General features: G+C 40.4%; 3 protein-coding genes across 10 annotated transcripts; all 3 read left to right on the top strand.

Annotated features, from left to right (window-relative positions):
- Positions 1-84: 84 nt before the first annotated feature.
- On the top strand, positions 85-3,864 carry LOC112284855 (uncharacterized). 5 transcript variants are annotated; one of them, XM_024525170.3, is made up of 4 exons: positions 85-226; positions 1,664-2,171; positions 2,297-3,188; positions 3,357-3,864. In XM_024525170.3, exons 2-4 carry the CDS (start codon positions 1,680-1,682, stop codon positions 3,380-3,382), a joined length of 1,410 nt encoding a protein of 469 aa, XP_024380938.1. In that variant the 5' UTR covers positions 85-226; positions 1,664-1,679; the 3' UTR covers positions 3,383-3,864. The 5 variants fall into 5 exon arrangements, with proteins under 5 accessions (XP_024380938.1, XP_024380936.1, XP_024380939.1 ...); XM_024525168.3 differs by having other exon boundaries at positions 199-503; XM_024525171.3 differs by having other exon boundaries at positions 199-1,088.
- A 2,086-nt stretch (positions 3,865-5,950) lies between these two features.
- LOC112284857 (CASP-like protein 1U4) lies at positions 5,951-7,764 on the top strand. The gene is made up of 4 exons (XM_024525174.3): positions 5,951-6,229; positions 6,408-6,684; positions 6,855-6,990; positions 7,192-7,764. Exons 2-4 carry the CDS (start codon positions 6,467-6,469, stop codon positions 7,423-7,425), a joined length of 588 nt encoding a protein of 195 aa, XP_024380942.1. The 5' UTR covers positions 5,951-6,229; positions 6,408-6,466; the 3' UTR covers positions 7,426-7,764.
- A 2,883-nt stretch (positions 7,765-10,647) lies between these two features.
- LOC112284786 (aluminum-activated malate transporter 9) lies at positions 10,648-15,229 on the top strand. 4 transcript variants are annotated; one of them, XM_024525019.3, is made up of 7 exons: positions 10,648-10,834; positions 11,663-12,242; positions 12,514-12,752; positions 12,940-13,235; positions 13,460-13,592; positions 13,767-13,943; positions 14,095-15,229. In XM_024525019.3, exons 2-7 carry the CDS (start codon positions 11,729-11,731, stop codon positions 14,974-14,976), a joined length of 2,241 nt encoding a protein of 746 aa, XP_024380787.1. In that variant the 5' UTR covers positions 10,648-10,834; positions 11,663-11,728; the 3' UTR covers positions 14,977-15,229. The 4 variants fall into 4 exon arrangements, with proteins under 4 accessions (XP_024380787.1, XP_024380784.1, XP_024380785.1 ...); XM_024525016.3 differs by having other exon boundaries at positions 10,657-11,027; XM_024525017.3 differs by having other exon boundaries at positions 10,662-10,852.
- Positions 15,230-17,088: the final 1,859 nt, after the last annotated feature.

The raw sequence follows: 17,088 nt of genomic DNA, 5'->3' as shown, positions 1-17,088 counted from the left end.
AAACATAGTCATAAAATCAAACAAGTAGGACACAAAAACAGTAAAGCAGGGCTTGAAAGCACTGCAATGATTTTTAGAAACTGTAGGAGCCGAAGTGGGTGCACGTTTTTGCGCCGGGGTTCGTGGTTTTTGTCATTCGTCGAGGCTGGTGGACGGGAAAGTAGAGCTCGGCGGGCTGCACCCACCATTACCACAATTTGGATCCACCATCGCTGGGCAGGATACGGTAAAACTCATACTTCCTCAGATGCTCATGGTCCTTTCTCGGAGTGTGTCTAGATGTTCAGCGCATCCCTAACTTTCGCTGCAGATTCTAGATTCCACGCGATGATCCGGATTGCCGGAGTCTTACAGTCTCAGGTCCTCTCCGACCACTCACTCTGCTAGAAAACTTGGGAGCTTGCGACGAAGCCGATGTGTAAGATGCTAGTGGTTTGTTGCACGCACGGTCGGAGCTGCCGCGAGCTGCCCGAGATCACCCAGGACTATTCGACTAAAGTAAGGTGAAGTGCTTCGCCGTTAAGAGAGCTGTGCGAGTCGCGTGCAGTGGAGTAAAGAGCCCGTTTTTGTGTCTGCAAAGAATATATCCGGAAAATGTTTGTCGGCAGTGATGTAGGATGGTCAAGTCCCGGTCGAGGAAAGCTGGAAACGCAAAGAGATGTAGGTAAAGTTTTGCAAGCGCACTGCCGTGTCGTTTGTGAGGGGGGCGTGCTTCTTTTAGCACAGTTAGCCCCATCTACTGGCACCCCAGTGGGACATGTTCGCCGCGTGTGGCAGCGGCGGTAGAATTCACTAGGTCCAGATTTCTCTTCCTTACTGGATCGATAACCGTGGTGTGGATCCAAACTCGCAAGGAGAACTTTTGCTAAAACCTGCTACCGAGTCCCTCCTGTTGGTGTGTCTGCTCATATGACCCGTGGCCATCGTGTTGGTCGAAAACGCGGATCCTCTTGGGACCAGCTCCTATAGCGACGTTTCGCTACCTTAGGACCCAGTAATTAGTCTTCCATATAACTTAAGATTTTGGATCACGGATGTGCAAGCTGCCCGCAAAGGTTTCTGGTCTTTTGATTCGTGGATGTTTTGAGGTGAGACGAGGCGATGCGATTCATTACTATTATGAATATGGGTTGTAGAGAGCGTGCGATGTGCAGTACCGGCACATCATCTAGGCGGGATGTGGAGACTGTTGTCAACTTAAGTTCTTATAAACTGTGGATAAATTTTTGGTTGGTGAATATGCTCATAAAACCAGCTCTAGAAATTTCCAGGGTTGTACTGTTCCACTCCGTTTCTCATAAATCTCCTGATAGAATTTCAGCATACCAGCTTTTCCCCTTTAGGACAATTGTGCCGTGCGAGTTCCTTGGCTGCGAGTTCCTCTTTAGTGAGAGTTCCAGTGATGTTTACAGAGAAAGAATTGACCGTTCCGTTTACCAGTCAAGTAATTGCTGCACTGACCATAGAACATATTTTAATCATTTGCAGAGTTGCTCTATTCAGGGAGAAGTATGCCGCGGCGCTGCAATTAGAAATTTTGTTTCTGTTCAAATGAATTGGTGGCGTTATCACTCGAATCTCATGCTTTTGGACAGTTTTGGGGTCGGTATTTTCAAATAGTCCTGTTATAACTCAGGAATTCGTGCTTCATTTTGTTGAGCAGGCAGCATTGAGCGAGTATGGAAGAATTCGCAGAAGCTTATTCTGTGCGGCTCTTAGCGCACACGGGCAGATATCTGTGGGCGGACCCCGATCTCAAGAGTGTCTCTCAAAAGAAGGGCAAGGATACTAAAGGGGTGATTTGGCGCGTTGAGCTTGTTCCAGAACGCGGTGCTATTCGGCTCAAAAGTGTACACGATCTTTACTTGCATGCTTCTGATTATGCATTTCTGTTGGGAGCGACGGGGAAGAAGGTTACGCAGAGTTATGCATCCAAAGCCGATTCGTCGCTTGAATGGGTGCCTGAAAAGTACACACCTTATGTGAAGCTTAAAGCTAGGAGCAATAAGTATCTTCGAGCCAACAGGGGAGTGCCTCCGTATAGAAACTCTGTGACGCATGATTTGCCAGTGCTCCAGGGCAACCAACATGTAGTGCTCTGGACGGTCGAAGTCGTGAGGACAAAGGATGCGCCATCTTTGCAGCCCAGTAGGTTGCTTACACCAAGACATGTACGAGTTTTCTTCCTCTTGTGCTTGTATCTTTCAAATTTGTATGGTATTTTTCTGTGTAAGAATGCTTCCAGACCATCCTTCGCGTTTTCAAAGTCAGTTTCACTCTATCTAGTCTTGTGCAGTCTGACGCGACATCGTCTAAGTCATCATCACAGCATAATCAAAAAGAGGATAGTTCCGACGATGAGGCCCCGCACTTCACGCCTGCTCGTGGCTCCACGTCACGCCATAAATTAAAACCCACGGAAATTCCCCCTTCGGCTGAGCCCAGTTCATCTTCGGAGTCATTATCGCCTGTTTCAATAAGACGGACTCGAGCAGTTCGTGTAGATGCTGATAGTTCTCCGCCACCAAGATGGAATCCACCAGTTCGTGAAGATGGTAGTCCTCTTCCGCCACGAAGACGGACTCCACCAGCTCGTCAAGACGACAGTCCTCCTCTGCCACACATTCGTACTCCACTAGCTCGTGAAGATGGTGACAGTCCTCGGCCACGTAGCCCCAATCCACGATTTCTTGAAGCTAACAATAGTCCCCCCCCTCACATGAAGATACCATCTACTGACGACTCCGACAGCCCTTCACCACGCATACGTCCACCAACGACTTTGGAATCTAGCAGAAACCCCCCGCGACGTGAATCTTCAGAGTCATCTGTACGTCGGTCTAGATTCAAACCGCCTGACAACGACGAAGAGAACGAAAGCAGCAGCAGGGGAAGAGCATCTTTCAAGACTGCGGAACCGAAATCTGCAAATGCCCGGAGAATCAACTATGAGGTTGCGGAAGACGATGGCGAAGTACTGGCTCTTGAGGACGGCACTTTTGGCACCTTCATGTTTGAAGGAAGTACTGTAGATGAATTGATTGAGGAATTGCGGCGCAAGACGAAAATTGACGACATCATTCTGTGCATGCGGAATAATCAAAAAGGCACCCTCTTCAAAATGCGCCTTGCTCTGCCTTCGAACAAAGCTCCTCTGCCCGTTGTCGTCGTCCGGCAGAACTCCTCATGTACGTTCCTATCTCTTCATCTTCTTCAGTTTATAAAGGTTGCAGGTTTAGGGACTCAACAGATTCACATTCGTAACTTTGTTTGCTGTTGAGAGTTTCACTTCTGTCATGGCGGAGACCCACTTGGACAAATCACTTATCTCGTGTTTCGTATTGATGTGATTGCAGTTGGGAGGAAATTGTCAACACGTTAGATATGACCTCGTCTAGATAACAGTATTTCGTTGGGATGCATATGAGTATCGCAATCGACTTCATTCTTCTTAAGTTGAGCACTTAGCAATCCTATTTAGGCTTAGTCTAGACTTCACATCTATGTTGGAGAGTCCTTGTAAATTGTTGTAGTTACGCAAGTGATTGCAAGCCGTAAAGCATAACAACACCGTGATCACAGTGCCCAGGAATACAGTTGCTTACTCTGCCTTCAACTGCTTTTCATTAGGATTAACAATCTGGAGATAGAACTCAGTTATTGCTAGTGGGAAGGTAGAAACCTAACGTTGGGCAAATGCTAATGAGCACGATCAAGTGAATTGTTGCAGGCTTTGTCTGGAGTTGGAAGTGGATGAGTCGTCTTTGAGTTCCAAGTGAAGGGGCTGTAAGAAGATTGTTTCCCTTGATGTAATATAAAACTGATGTAATTTTTGCCAGTTTTTCAGCCTGGTTTTTTTGGTCTTATGATGTGTGTACACCAAGGTTTAGGGTCTGCTTGACTTGGCTTACAAGGTATCATGGGTGGTTCTGTAACGTCGACAGCAAAGTTATGCTGGTAATCTTACTTTTGATGCAGTTCACTGTCTTAATCCATTACATGACATGATTGAGCATTGTTTCATTTGGCCGTTAACTCAAGATTGTAGTTCCTACTTCCACAAAAACTACTATAACTACTAAGTTCAATATCTTTTGTGAGTTATTCTCGGGGCTTGAATGAACCAGATGAAATAAAGTTTGAAAAAACAATACATAGTTGTTTCAGAGTATTTTTTTAAGTTTTTAATTTTAATTTTGTTAATATTAGGGATGAGAATATTTCGTATAATTTAATCAGTTACTGAAAAATTAAAAATTGAAAATTCACATTTATCACTATAGTTTTTATTTATTAATCATCAAATTAATGTTATAAAAAGCTTCAAATCGGAGAACGGGTTGACAAGAAATACTCTTTTAAAAAATACAGATGACCCAGTTCCTTTTCAATTTAACGGACCTCTAGTTTTGTCCTCCTGACATTGTGTAGTTTTTAGAATATTAATAATCCAACCACTCAGTGGACCAACCATTCTACAACACAATTTCAACATGAAACACCTTTAAAACAGAAGTCCAAAGAATTTTCTTAAAATCAACTTCCACCTTTTTAAAAAACTCTATTAAAAATTTGATTACGAAGGATTCTCTTCTTCACGACAAATATTATGAAATGTTTCAGAGTCTGGTTTCCAACCCATTTTCCCCTTTCCTGCCTGGAAATCAGATCCGAAGGAATGGTTGAATGCCGACACCGGAACGGAGAATGGTTCTGACACTTGAACGCAGTACTTGACGTTCAATAGAGTTGGTGACTAAAACTCAGTCAGTAGCTGAGCTCTGAAATGGCACAAGTACTTCATATTGTGCTAGTACTCCTCTACTAGGTAGGAATTTGTGATACACACTCGTGGTTGGGTTCTGGGCTTTAGAGATGGTAAAGGGAAACTCAGAAAGGAATGTGAGCATTTCAGGAGCTGTCAAGGTTGCCAAGCACTGCATTAAAGTCCAATCAAACAGTCACCTGCACGAACCCTGTTGTCAGTGTTGAGGCCATAGTAGAGACCGATGAGACTCCAGTAAACTGACATGCTTTGGATTGGTCTATGTTTGAACCCAAGTCTCTCTAGCATTGTCGATGCCATTGGTTAGAAATTGCATCATCAAAATAGTGCTTCCGGACGAGGTCAAGTAAAGTTTGCAGTATTTCATCCTGCATAAATCCTTTTCATTTGAAAGGTGATGAAACGAAGGCGATTCGCTTCAGTACCTGAAAGTGTACTGCGTAGTCGAGAATCGTCTAAAAAGGAAGCATGTATCATCGACAACGCCTTGTGTTGAGGCTGCTCAGTGGGATGTTTCTGTGGTGAATGTCTGCATGGGCGATCTGCATGATGTATTGTGCTGGCACAGTGAACCTTGTTGCAGAGTAAGGAGAAATTTGAAGGTGTGGCAGCAGATTTTCTTCAACTACATGATGCTAACATCCACACCCTTCAAAGACTAAAGGCATGACGGGCCCTAAATTTAGCAGGGTTCCGCGAAAAAACGATGGAAGACACCTACCTTTTTTTCTTCATACAATCGCTCTACATAAGTTATATTTTCATTTTAAACAGTTTACAGACAATATTGTGCTGTGTCAGGTTTTTCATGGCTGCATAGATTACAGTTGCAGCGGTTAGACTCCTGTCTACTTCCTCCATTGACGCACTCCGGAAACAGCTACACATGGGGGCCTCAACGCAGGAACAACTGGCGATTTGTGGTATCGGCATTACCACGTTGTTGCGCATTGACTGTGCTAGAGCTGAGGTGGCAGCTGATTCACGGCGGAGGTAGCTATTTGTGGTTGTGACTGGACAATCTGCCAAACCCCGTCCCAGCCAGATGGCCACATTGTGCGGCGACACAGACACAGACACGTCTCCCTCCAGCTTTCCTATGAGTACCCATCCGTTATTTGACAACTGGGCACCGTTCTTGACAGATCTTTGAGCTACGCTACTCCACCGACGTCCTCCTCCTTCGCTGAAAGGAAACTCGCCGAATCTGCACTATTTCTTAAAATTCATGTCTAGTGTGGATTTTCATCTGTTTATGCCTCAAACCAAGCTCCACGTCTTCAATGCTGGCCGTCAGTTTGGGCTTCGTCGATGAACCTTCACCTAATATCAGCTCAACGATTGAGCTCCACTCCAGACCTTTGTATACATAGTAATGCCTACATGTTCATTTCACATCTCTGAAGCGCTCTAGATCGTGTCAACGCGGTTCAACTCTTGCTGGTAATTGTTCAAGTGACGCCGTGATGCCGTGATGCCGTTTACTTGGTTTTTGGGTGTAGAAGCGGAATAGTTTTTGCCCATATCAACATTTGCCAGCCAGTTTTTCATGTCTGTGTTGCAGCATTTGGGATACCCATTGACTTCTATGTTAGTAACGTGATTTGGCGTTGGTAAGCAGGCAAGAAGCTGCCGTCTGTATTGGAAGCGAGAGGATCTGCTGGTGAAGACCCGTCCGACATGGCAACGCCGTATGGTACGAAGACTGGTTATCCAGCTACTAACCCAGAGCCTTACGATGAGGCTCCTCGACGAGCTCACCGGAAACTCCACTGTCTGGATTTCATTCTGCGTGTGCTGACTGCCATGGCAACAGCTGCAGCCATCGTTACCCTCTTGTTTTCGGTTCAGACTGTCAGGGGTGTGAGAGTTAGATGGATCGACTTCGGTGCGTTCAAGTAAGATATTTCGACACAAAGCTCATCAAGCTACACTCAATTGAATTGGGTTTCACATTGACAAGATGTTTTGTACCCAATGGGAAACTTCTTTAATTTGTGTGGTGGGCGCCCGCTTTTTCATAGAAACGAACTTTCGTAGATTGTAACACGGGCTGTGTTGTATGCAGATATCTGATGGTCGCGAATGCCGTTGTATGCGCGTATACAATCCTGGCTGCTCTTGCCTCGTTGATTGGAGTATGCACCCGAAGAGGCCCTTTGAGCTCCACTCCCATCGCGTGGCTGACCTTCCTGGTCGACTTAGTACGTCCCATCACCCCCACAAATAAACGTTGCTAGCTCTTCAGTGAGGATTAAGCATATTCTATTGACTATTGCATCGATGCGAAATGGTCTACATTCTGCGACAACCCCAAAAAATCATGCACTGTCTTACTCTTTCGCAATCTTACACTGGTTCTTAATTTATAATGCTAATCATTGAGCCATCTCGTGGGAATCCAGCTTTTGGCGAACGCGCTGATGGCAGCGGCGGCTGCTTCCACAGCCCTATCATGGATTGGCAACCGAGGTGAATCTGCCGCGCGCTGGGCCCCAAATTGCGGTGCGTTCCACAGGTTTTGCACGAGAATCGGTGGGTCGCTCATCGCCACCTACATAGCGTGGATTTTCCTGATCCTTTCCACCATCTTGGCTGCCATCGCTCTTCACAAACTTCGACGAAGGGTGGCGTATTGAGAGAATCACACCACCAGGAGAATCAACCACCAACGCTATGTACCCAATTGATCGGTTCAGACCTGGATTGTTGTCGGCCGAAGAGATACACTCATCCCCTAGTTCTATAATTCACATATTCTATGTTACAGTTAGCCATTGGGTCGAATTTAGATCTCGATAACCTGTACAAAGTCACGTGGTTTGTTTGTTACGAATACATGGCTGCTGTGCTCACATTATCAAATCGTCTGTGCCGACAGCTTAGAGACATGTAATTACGGCAACTGTTGCACAACGATCTTGTCTTCAATTTCACTGTAATCAATCAATATTATGCACTTCCTGCTTCTTCTTGCACTTCTTGCAATAGCCTCTCTACCTGGTCTCAAAACTTCTACGGCGAGCTGTTGCTCTGTCGAATGGTGTGTGGAAGTAAAACATTTGCATTCCAAATTTGACATTCCTTTGTGTTTTGAAGCAATCGGGATTTTGGATCTCCACCTTTCAGCATGTTGTAACCATAAGTTATATATATATAGATGTAAATAAGTGACAAAAATGAAATGTTGATTTGAAATGTGTATTATATAACTTAAGTATGCTTAATGAGTAGATGATTATTCAAACAAGTAATGATCATAAAATCTTTAGGTTTTCCACCATAAGTAGCTTAAATAAAAGATCATAATTCAATTTTAATTCCATAAAATATAACTTCATTTCAAGTTAAACAAGTCAACCTCTTCATTGCATTCCTATATTTTTATTTTTTTTTATTTTTTAATTTTTCAACATTATTAGTGACATAGTAAACCAGACAATCACTTTTATGTATCATGTTGTTTTAAAATAATTGTTTAAGTTATATTTTTCTGACATCTTGTACATACCATATAGGTCTATCAAAGTTTTGGTTCTAAGTAGATAAACCATAAATTTTGTTATGGTATTCAACAAAATAGAACTTTAATCCATAACATAAAATTTTACTCAAAAGAACACTATTAATATTTTGTTTTTATTTTTTTATCATCTTAATTATAATATTTGATAAATATATATATATATATATATATATATAAGGAGTTGTTAAAGCCACAATGGATAGGAACAAGGGACGGGAACAAGGGACAGGAATAGGAAACAAGAGACAAGGATAGAGAACAAAAGCATAGAGATTGGAAATGGGGAATAAGGGACATGAAACAAAAATAGTGACAAGAATGGATGAAATTGATCATGAGATGATAATGTGGCTTTAACAACTCTATATGTATGACATATCAAATAGAGAAATATTTTTAGATATTCATACAAAATAAATAAATAAATAATTCTTTAAAAGATAAATAATAAATAACTAAACATCAAAGTATATAGATTTTTATTTTTAAAAATTTAAATTTTTATTTCATTATATTACCTTTATTTTAAAAAATAAAGCATTAGATATATTTTATTTTGGATATAAAAATATTGTGAAATAAAAAGATCTTTATATCTAGTAGCTTACTTTAAAAGTTTGTGGTCAATAAGCCTTACAAAGTTCTTTTGTTCAATAAAGAAAGATTGCCTATTGCAAACATCATCTTTTAAAGACAATATAAAAGAGTAGAGGCTATGTAATAGAACATATTAAAAATAATTTCAATTGTCAATATAAAAACTTACATCCTAATTCTAACAACTATAAATAATATATAATTATAAAATCTATTTTAGTAAGCATTTTTAAAATTTTTGATATAGCTTTTTAAATATTTGTAAAAGCCACCTTTAAAAAATGTACCCAATGTAAAGTCTAATAGAATATAGTATTCACGATGCAAAAAAAAAAAAAAAAAAAAAAAAAAAAATCATGTCAATTAAAAGAAAAGTCTTGATTTTAACCAATAACAAGCTTATATTAGATGATTTATTTCTAATTATATAAATACCACTAAAATTGATACTATCAAGATTATCAATTTTAAATGCCGACTAATGAAGCATGCATCAGCAACACTATATTTTATAGATCACAATCCGTTCTTAAATAATTTTGTCGCTATCAGCAAAAGCGCAAGTACAAGCAGGTCTGCCCATACCGTCGCAAATAAGACTGAGAGCTTCGCTGATCAATGCCTATCAAAGAAATAAACACATATGAAGAATTGCCAAAGAAACAATGCGTTTCGTGTTCAGGACCATTAAATCGAGCTGACAGTCACATAAGTTTTTTGTCTTGTCATCTCAAACGAGACTTAAGACATTCTAAACACCCTGGAATTCAAAATGAGAATATAATAGAATGTGCGCAGATGGAGCAAACAATACTTCAGTAAGTTAATACCAGCGTTTTGGAAAGATAGATCGGGGTATTGCAAAGAGCTCCATATTCTACTGAATAAATTCACCTGACATGACGACCATCATCAAAAGCATCCATTCCTGAAACCTACACTGCTTCTAGAGTATCCTCGATTTGACAAACCGTAGAAATCAAGTAACGCAGTGAATACAAAAACAACTGAACGGGATTCATCAAAAGATCCAGACAAGCAGTAGAAATACATTGCTCAATGATGCTTCAATAAACAACTTACAGGACAAGATAAATCATCACGTAGGATGCTACACGCTTCAATCCAACCTCATACGGAAAATGTCACTCCTGACTCGAATGCACCACTCGCAACCTCCACTAAAAGAAAGCAGAAACCTAATTTGCACGGCGGTTCTCACATCGTCACAAGCGTCGAGTCAACGGCACCTTTATCGACAGCTTCCACAATAATCATCCCTCACCACTCTAATCCCACACCGACACCCGTGAACCTTTCCTCATCTTTGTAGTCTCACCAGGACCCGAACGACAGCCGCATTGTAACACTCGGAAGGCGTCGCGACAGAAAACCGCACAACATCCATTGTACAACAAGTAAAATTAATTCGGCAGAAAACCGATGCAAGGTTCTGCCATCCCCCTCGCCCTTACAGCAGCTTCGAAAACGAGAGCGCTGCCATAGCTACAGGTGAGAGAGCTCAGAAAATTGTGCAAGTAAACTAAGTATAATGCTGGCATCACTGCTTTAAAATTGTTGCCAGCTCGGATTTTTATATAGTATCCACAACAACGACGTGGCACTTGACGTGGACATTCTGCTGAGATTGATGTACTTTTTGAGGAATCTACAAACATGTTAAGATTGTTTAAGATTTCATAGCTATTATTAGTCGCAATCCAGAGCCACAAGTAACCTTATTTCTGAAGCTCACCAACTCGATCGATCTAGCCATGTGCTCATCTTCGATAACCTCGGCAGATTCTGGGGTTCAGTAGCGAGGGCTATGGCGTTTACAATCAGTTCGTGGAATTGATGATGAACTGACGGTGTTGCGTTTGTAATTAGTGTGCTGACTGCTTTTTCAGAGGCTGATTCTTCAGGTCAATCTCTGTAGTTCGGTAGTTTTTCTTCTTCCTCCTGTTATGTTCTGATTCATCTTTGCAAGCTGCACTTTAGTAGGTTTGTCTGGCTTTCAGATTCTTCGATTCGTACCTCTCGTTCTTGCGAGAATTTGGAGTAAGCAGAGTATTGCATGGTGTCGAAGTTTCCCAAGGATGATTGGAGGGGTGGGAGGTATTCTGCGATCTCCGTTTGGGAGCGGGTGATTGGATTGAGTTAGGGTTGATTGAAATGTGGGGAAATCAACTTGAACTTTGAAATTTTTCTTTTAGGATCAAATCCGGCTTGTCCACTGAGCCATGGTCTTTTTATTGTGGCCGTTCTCTGTTCTGATTGAGAATCGTGCTCATATTCTCTTTCACGCAATGTGATGTTTTTTCTTTCTCTCTGCATATTCTCGGGGATTGAAATACTGTGCGCTTGAGATGATGTTTGATCGCACATCTTTTGTATTGTGTTGGAAGCCGTAATTACAAATTGGAATTAATTGCACGTCGTGTAAGGGTGCATTATTGTTTGATTTATGTTTGATACATTCCATAGGAACTGGCCTTTCCAATGGTTGAACAGCAGAGATTTGCTGGCATCGCTCTTTATCTCGGCCTAGACAAATGTGAACCTTGTTTTCGAGAGGTGTGGGCTGAGCTTTGCCGACCTCTTCCACTGAGTTCTCTAAATGTTGGGGTCTCAAATGTCCGGTAGCGACTCTTCGTGTCTTTTGTTGGTTGTGAAGTGTTTTTTCGAGGTTTTGTTTGTGCTGCTGTAATCAAGTACAATGAGGCGGGGGATTTGTGTTCCACCTGATGCAGACAGAAGACAGTCCACGTCACAAAGGCGGTGAAAGAAATTCTAGGGGAGAGAAGAGGAGGGAGACGATGGTGGAGAGAAGAGAAGCGAGCAACGCCTTTCTTCGCACCCCATTTCTGGAGAATTACGTAGAGAGGACTCTAAGCTCGGGTTCAAACGATTCACAATATGACGATGTGGTTGTGGCAGTTCCGGATGAATTCCAGCATGTTTATGAGAGATCAGCATCTGGACAGAGCGCCACAGGAAGCTTGTCTCAGTGGAGAGCTCAAGACGAGCAATTGGAATCGAAATTGGACACTCCAGATCTTGCAACCCAGAGCAGGAACACGTTTCAGCAAATTCATGAATTAAGTAGGTCCCGCTCCAGCGACAGATCAAGAGGACGACCTTATCACTCAGGACACTCTATCCGGAATCCCATAGAAAAGAAGTCGCTTGTGAGAAGAGCGGCTTACAGTGCCAAGACCGACACATGGAATTTCTTGTATAATGCGATGATTGGGCTGTACATGTGGCCGAAATGGAGCTGGGACGCCATGAAAGACAATTCCAAACTTACGATTCTATCCGTCAAACAAGGTTCGTATTTTCTTGTTGTGAAACGCAAACTCTTTATTAACCCACCATCGTCCGGTTTGGAGTCCGATCACCTTGCCCTTTTCAGCCTCGATTCTTTCACATCCGAAATTTATTAATCAGCTTATAGTTTTTTAGGCAGACATGAATCTAAATGTAGGGCTGTTTGAAACCTCACATCATAAATTGTGACGATCCTTACTGTGCCTTCATACTCGATTTCTCACCGAAAGAGATTCCATATGGACTCACGCAGTAATGTTGTGGTTTGCAGGAGTCTGTTCCGGTTTGGCTTCAATACTTTGTGTTGTCCATTTTCCGCAGCCCTTCACACAGATTTCGGCAATCGCGTTGTGGGCCGTTGTCACTACTGACCTTCTGTATGAGGGAAACATTGGGCTCTCTATTAGCAAAGGCTTCAATCGTGTTCTTGGAACTTTAGCTGCTGGTTTCCTAGGGTTCGGCCTCATTCAAATCGGGCCAGAGCTTGGATCATTATATCCTTATTTTGTGGTAAACGAAAACCTCACTTCTCCATGATTTGATTAAGACTTTCTTTGGTGTTTGACAATGTCATGTACGTTACAATGTATTGAGTGACAATTTCTATCGATGAAGGTGCATTAGTCAACCAGGAAGGTGCTTAAGTGACTGAGTTGGACCATTCTTTAGTAGTCTAATTGAAGTCTCCGTTGTGCAGGTCTTCTGTGTAATGGCTGGAAGTGCAATCTGTAGATTTCTGAAAGGAATACCCCCGTTGAAAGACCAATGGGGTTATGCTTTCACTGTAGCAACTATTGCATTTCATATCTTTATAATTACGGCGTACTTGGATCCTGAAAGGTGGACATTGCCGATGCTTCGATTCTCCATGATCTTGTTGGGGTTTGCTATGTCATCGATTGTCAATATAGCTATTCAGCCTATCTATGCTGGAGATGCGCTGCACAGGCTTGTGGCGAAAAACTTCGATACAGCTGCCATTGTCTTTGAGAGGTATGAGTTCTAATTAATATATGCTATTTGGAGTAATATCTCACATTTTCTATGTAGATTATTCCTTTAGCTGTACTGAAGTCATAGTGGATTTCTGTTGTTTTTCATTCATGAAAAAAAAAAAAAAAAAAAAAAAAAAAACAGTTTGCAAACGAATCAAGTTGTATGCGGCCTGAAATATTTCCTGGTCCGCAGGTTCTAAGAGTGTTGCACCATATTTACAGATGTGTTGAGGAGTATAACAAAGACACGAAGTTGGATCATGTTCCGGACATCCTGAGTGGGCGCTCCGTAGATGACAAAATTCACCAAAGTTATCATGAAATAGTCATGTCAGATTCAGACATTGACAAATTGGTGAGTCCAATTCGATTTCCAGCCGCTATCTGATACATGTGAGACTGTTGCTGGTATTATATTTTCGAAGTCAAGGTAACAATTTATGGAAATCTTGCAGACTTTATAGAACTCCTCTGCAAGATTTATAATAGCCTCTATTAGAAACTGATACCTCTTGTGACATTGCATTAGTTGAGTGCAGTGCATTGGGAGCCATCGCACGGGAAATTTTTCATGGGTTATCCTTGGCACATGTACGACGACATTACAGACTACCTCCGTTACACTTTGTATGATGTCATAGCTCTTGATTTGTGTCTTCGGGCAAATATTCAAGCACCCAAGGAACTCAGAGAACTCTTTGCTGAGGTTTTATCTTCTAACATTTCTTTCATCTTCTTATCATTTCATGTATTCTCCTTGTTGATGTCCTGATTTCCTCATCGGTTAGCATATAGTTTGAATGTTAGGCTTTTGGGATTTATGCACAGTTTTGTTTAAGACAAAACTTCTTGTACAGGAGATGGCGACAATTGCGACAGAGTGTGCAACCGTACTTCGCATGTTAGGGGACAGTATCAAAAATATGAAAAAGTTTTCATCAGAAGACATTATGAAACGAGCCGAGGAAGCAGCTGTTGCACTCCAGTTCAAAATATATAAAAACACACATAAACTTCTGGGCAGTATAGAATCTGATTCACACGTCTGTCCTGTCCAGTGGTCAGCGTCGAATCCTTCAGCAAGCAAAGACATCGGATCTGGAAACAGCTCAGAGACAAATTGCAACCCTAACTATAGTCGCAACCAAAACACAGAAGAAAACATTTTCACAACTGATTCGTCAAAAGGTACCAGCCCGGCAATCAATATACCAGCCCCTGAAGGTAATCGATATACTCATGTGGGTTTTGAACATAAGGAAAATATGTCGAAGGTTGGCTCACCAGGAAGGTTGCCTGCTCTTGGCTCACCACAAAAGAGTAGCATGCGGACAAGATCTGGAACATTGAAGAAAACCACATTAGAGACTCTGTCTGAGGGCGTCCCTGCTATCAATGTCTCGATTCCTAATAGCGGGTCACCTGGAATTGCAACAAGCCCTGACCAACCATTTCAAGAACAAGACGAAGTAACCACTCCCGGTAGAGGTGGCACCAAGCGTTCAACCGTTGCATGGCAACAGACATTTTCACATAGGAAGTCCAGCTTAGGACCATACCTTGATGGCACACTGGAGAGAATATCGGCTCTGTCCTTGGTCAAGTTTGCCTCTCTGCTGATTGAGGTTGTTTCTAAGATGAGGTACGTTGTTGATTGTGTTGAAGACCTGGGCGAACAGGCTAGATTTGAAAACTGTGGTCAAGCTGAGAACAAAAGTTCGGCCCAGCACATGGGATAAACCCATTATGTTTATTCAAATGCCACAATATATGTACACGCATACACGGTAGGTAGGTTGTTTATTTGTAAGCGAACATTCACAGTTCCCACAAGATCGCGATTAGTGTTGTGGGACTTCTTGGTGACGATCTGAACATGCGATATACAACTTTTGGCAATACTGTTGGGCACACCTTGCTGCTAAGTATTGCTTTGTGTTGATCTGTTAAACTTGTAATACGTATGTAGTGTTGAAAACTTTTTGACAACAACCCAGTAGGTCTTCATTTCATTCTTAATGCAAAGGGTGTACATTTACAATTTCACTTTGGGATATTGCCTTGGTAATACAAGTTGAAGCCAAATTGCCTTTTTATATTTAAGCAGGAAGATGAGCACACCCCTTCTAAATAGTGTTGCTAACATATACACTATAAAAAATTACATATTTCAATCTACAGTTTTAATTTTAATTTTAAAAGTGATACAACTGCATCCAAATGGTATGTAAATACAAGGTTCATACATGCTAAAAAATATGACAGTGTTTTATCGCCATTATATACACAACTATCCTAAAATGTAACTTCTGATTCCTTAAAATAGAAAATAAATAGTGGAGATAAATAATGTTAAAATGAAAATTTTATAACACATTACATTTAAAAAACTTATATTGCAAATTATAGTATTCATTGATAAAGCATAAACATGGTAAGTACTGTAAAACAAAGTGACTAAGTTTAATATGAAAACATTAATAATAATTTCATAAAAGTTACTTTCAAATAAAATAATAATGTATATTGATATTGCTTTGTATATAAAAATGCTAAATATAAAAGAAATTCACAACCAAAAAAATATTATGAACATTTATTATGTAATGTATACATTTACTAAGGATCATCTTAACTTTCATTTTCATATTTCAAATTAGATTATATATATATATATATATATATATATATATATATATTGTTTGTTTGTTAGTTTTAGTTTTTGTTTTTCTGTGATTATACTGCAAACGTTAAAATTTTCAACAACAATAATAGTGAATGCAGTTATGAAAAAAATTTGGAAAAAAATTTTTGGCAATTAGTATCTTGTTGTTCAGCACATGTGTTTTTTTTTATAAAACCTTAATCATCTTGCTTATAAAATAATGACAAAGTATATGAAACAATATGAAAGAAAAGGATGGAAGAGATTTTTTTTGAAGATAAAATAAGTTTTTAATTGGAGATAACTCGTTCAAAAACACGATGATTTACATTGGATAACAACCTATTGCAACATTTTCTTAGTAAATCATAAATCAATATAATTAGCACGTGTTTAGTGAAAGCAGTATGTGCATTCGTTTCACAAGCATAATATTAAGACTGTCATGCTACATGCAATATCATGTGTATGTATTTTATAAATTTGTTTCGGTTACAAAAAAGACAAAAGTAAGTCATTCTAAACTTAAGCATGTTAAATTCAAAGGTGTTACTCCATTAAACAACAGGGAAAGATGGGGGCACGTCTAAAATACAAGTATATTGATAAAACTAGATATTTTCAATACTGTAAACTTTTTACAACCAAATCAAGTCAATATATACAACATAATTAAACTCATACAATCAAAGTTTCAAACACATTCTATTCGGATAGAAAATTTGTGATTTTTATTTTATTTTATTGTACAGCCTCTTTGTTTTTATTATTAGGCATGTGTATTTACCGAAAAATGCAATAATAAAGGTACATGTTTTTGAATTTGTATGACTTTTGAAAATTCACTCGTCTGAAAAGCTTAAGCCTTAGATTAAACATAATAGAAATGCAATTTAACCTTTAGTATTACGTGTTGTATATTTGTACTATTTACATAATATTTTTAATTCAAGAAGCTCTTCAAAAGTTAAAATATTTGGAGCAAAGTTCTGATTCTTTTTTTCTTCAGATGGTTTAGCATACGTTTTCAAAAAGTTGAACAAACACAAACATAAACCAGCGTCCATGGCACTCACTCCCTGACCGGGACATCATCCAGGCATCAATCGAGAGTGGCGCAAACCGGACATCATTCCCAAAACTCATACTAGGGCGGATACAGGGTATGAGCAGAATGCGCGAAAAA

Source organism: Physcomitrium patens, chromosome 7 (genome assembly GCF_059467195.1).
Source record: "Physcomitrium patens ecotype Gransden chromosome 7, ASM5946719v1, whole genome shotgun sequence".
NCBI classification, from domain to species: domain Eukaryota; kingdom Viridiplantae; phylum Streptophyta; class Bryopsida; order Funariales; family Funariaceae; genus Physcomitrium; species Physcomitrium patens.
This window is presented reverse-complemented; position numbering and strand designations above follow the sequence as displayed.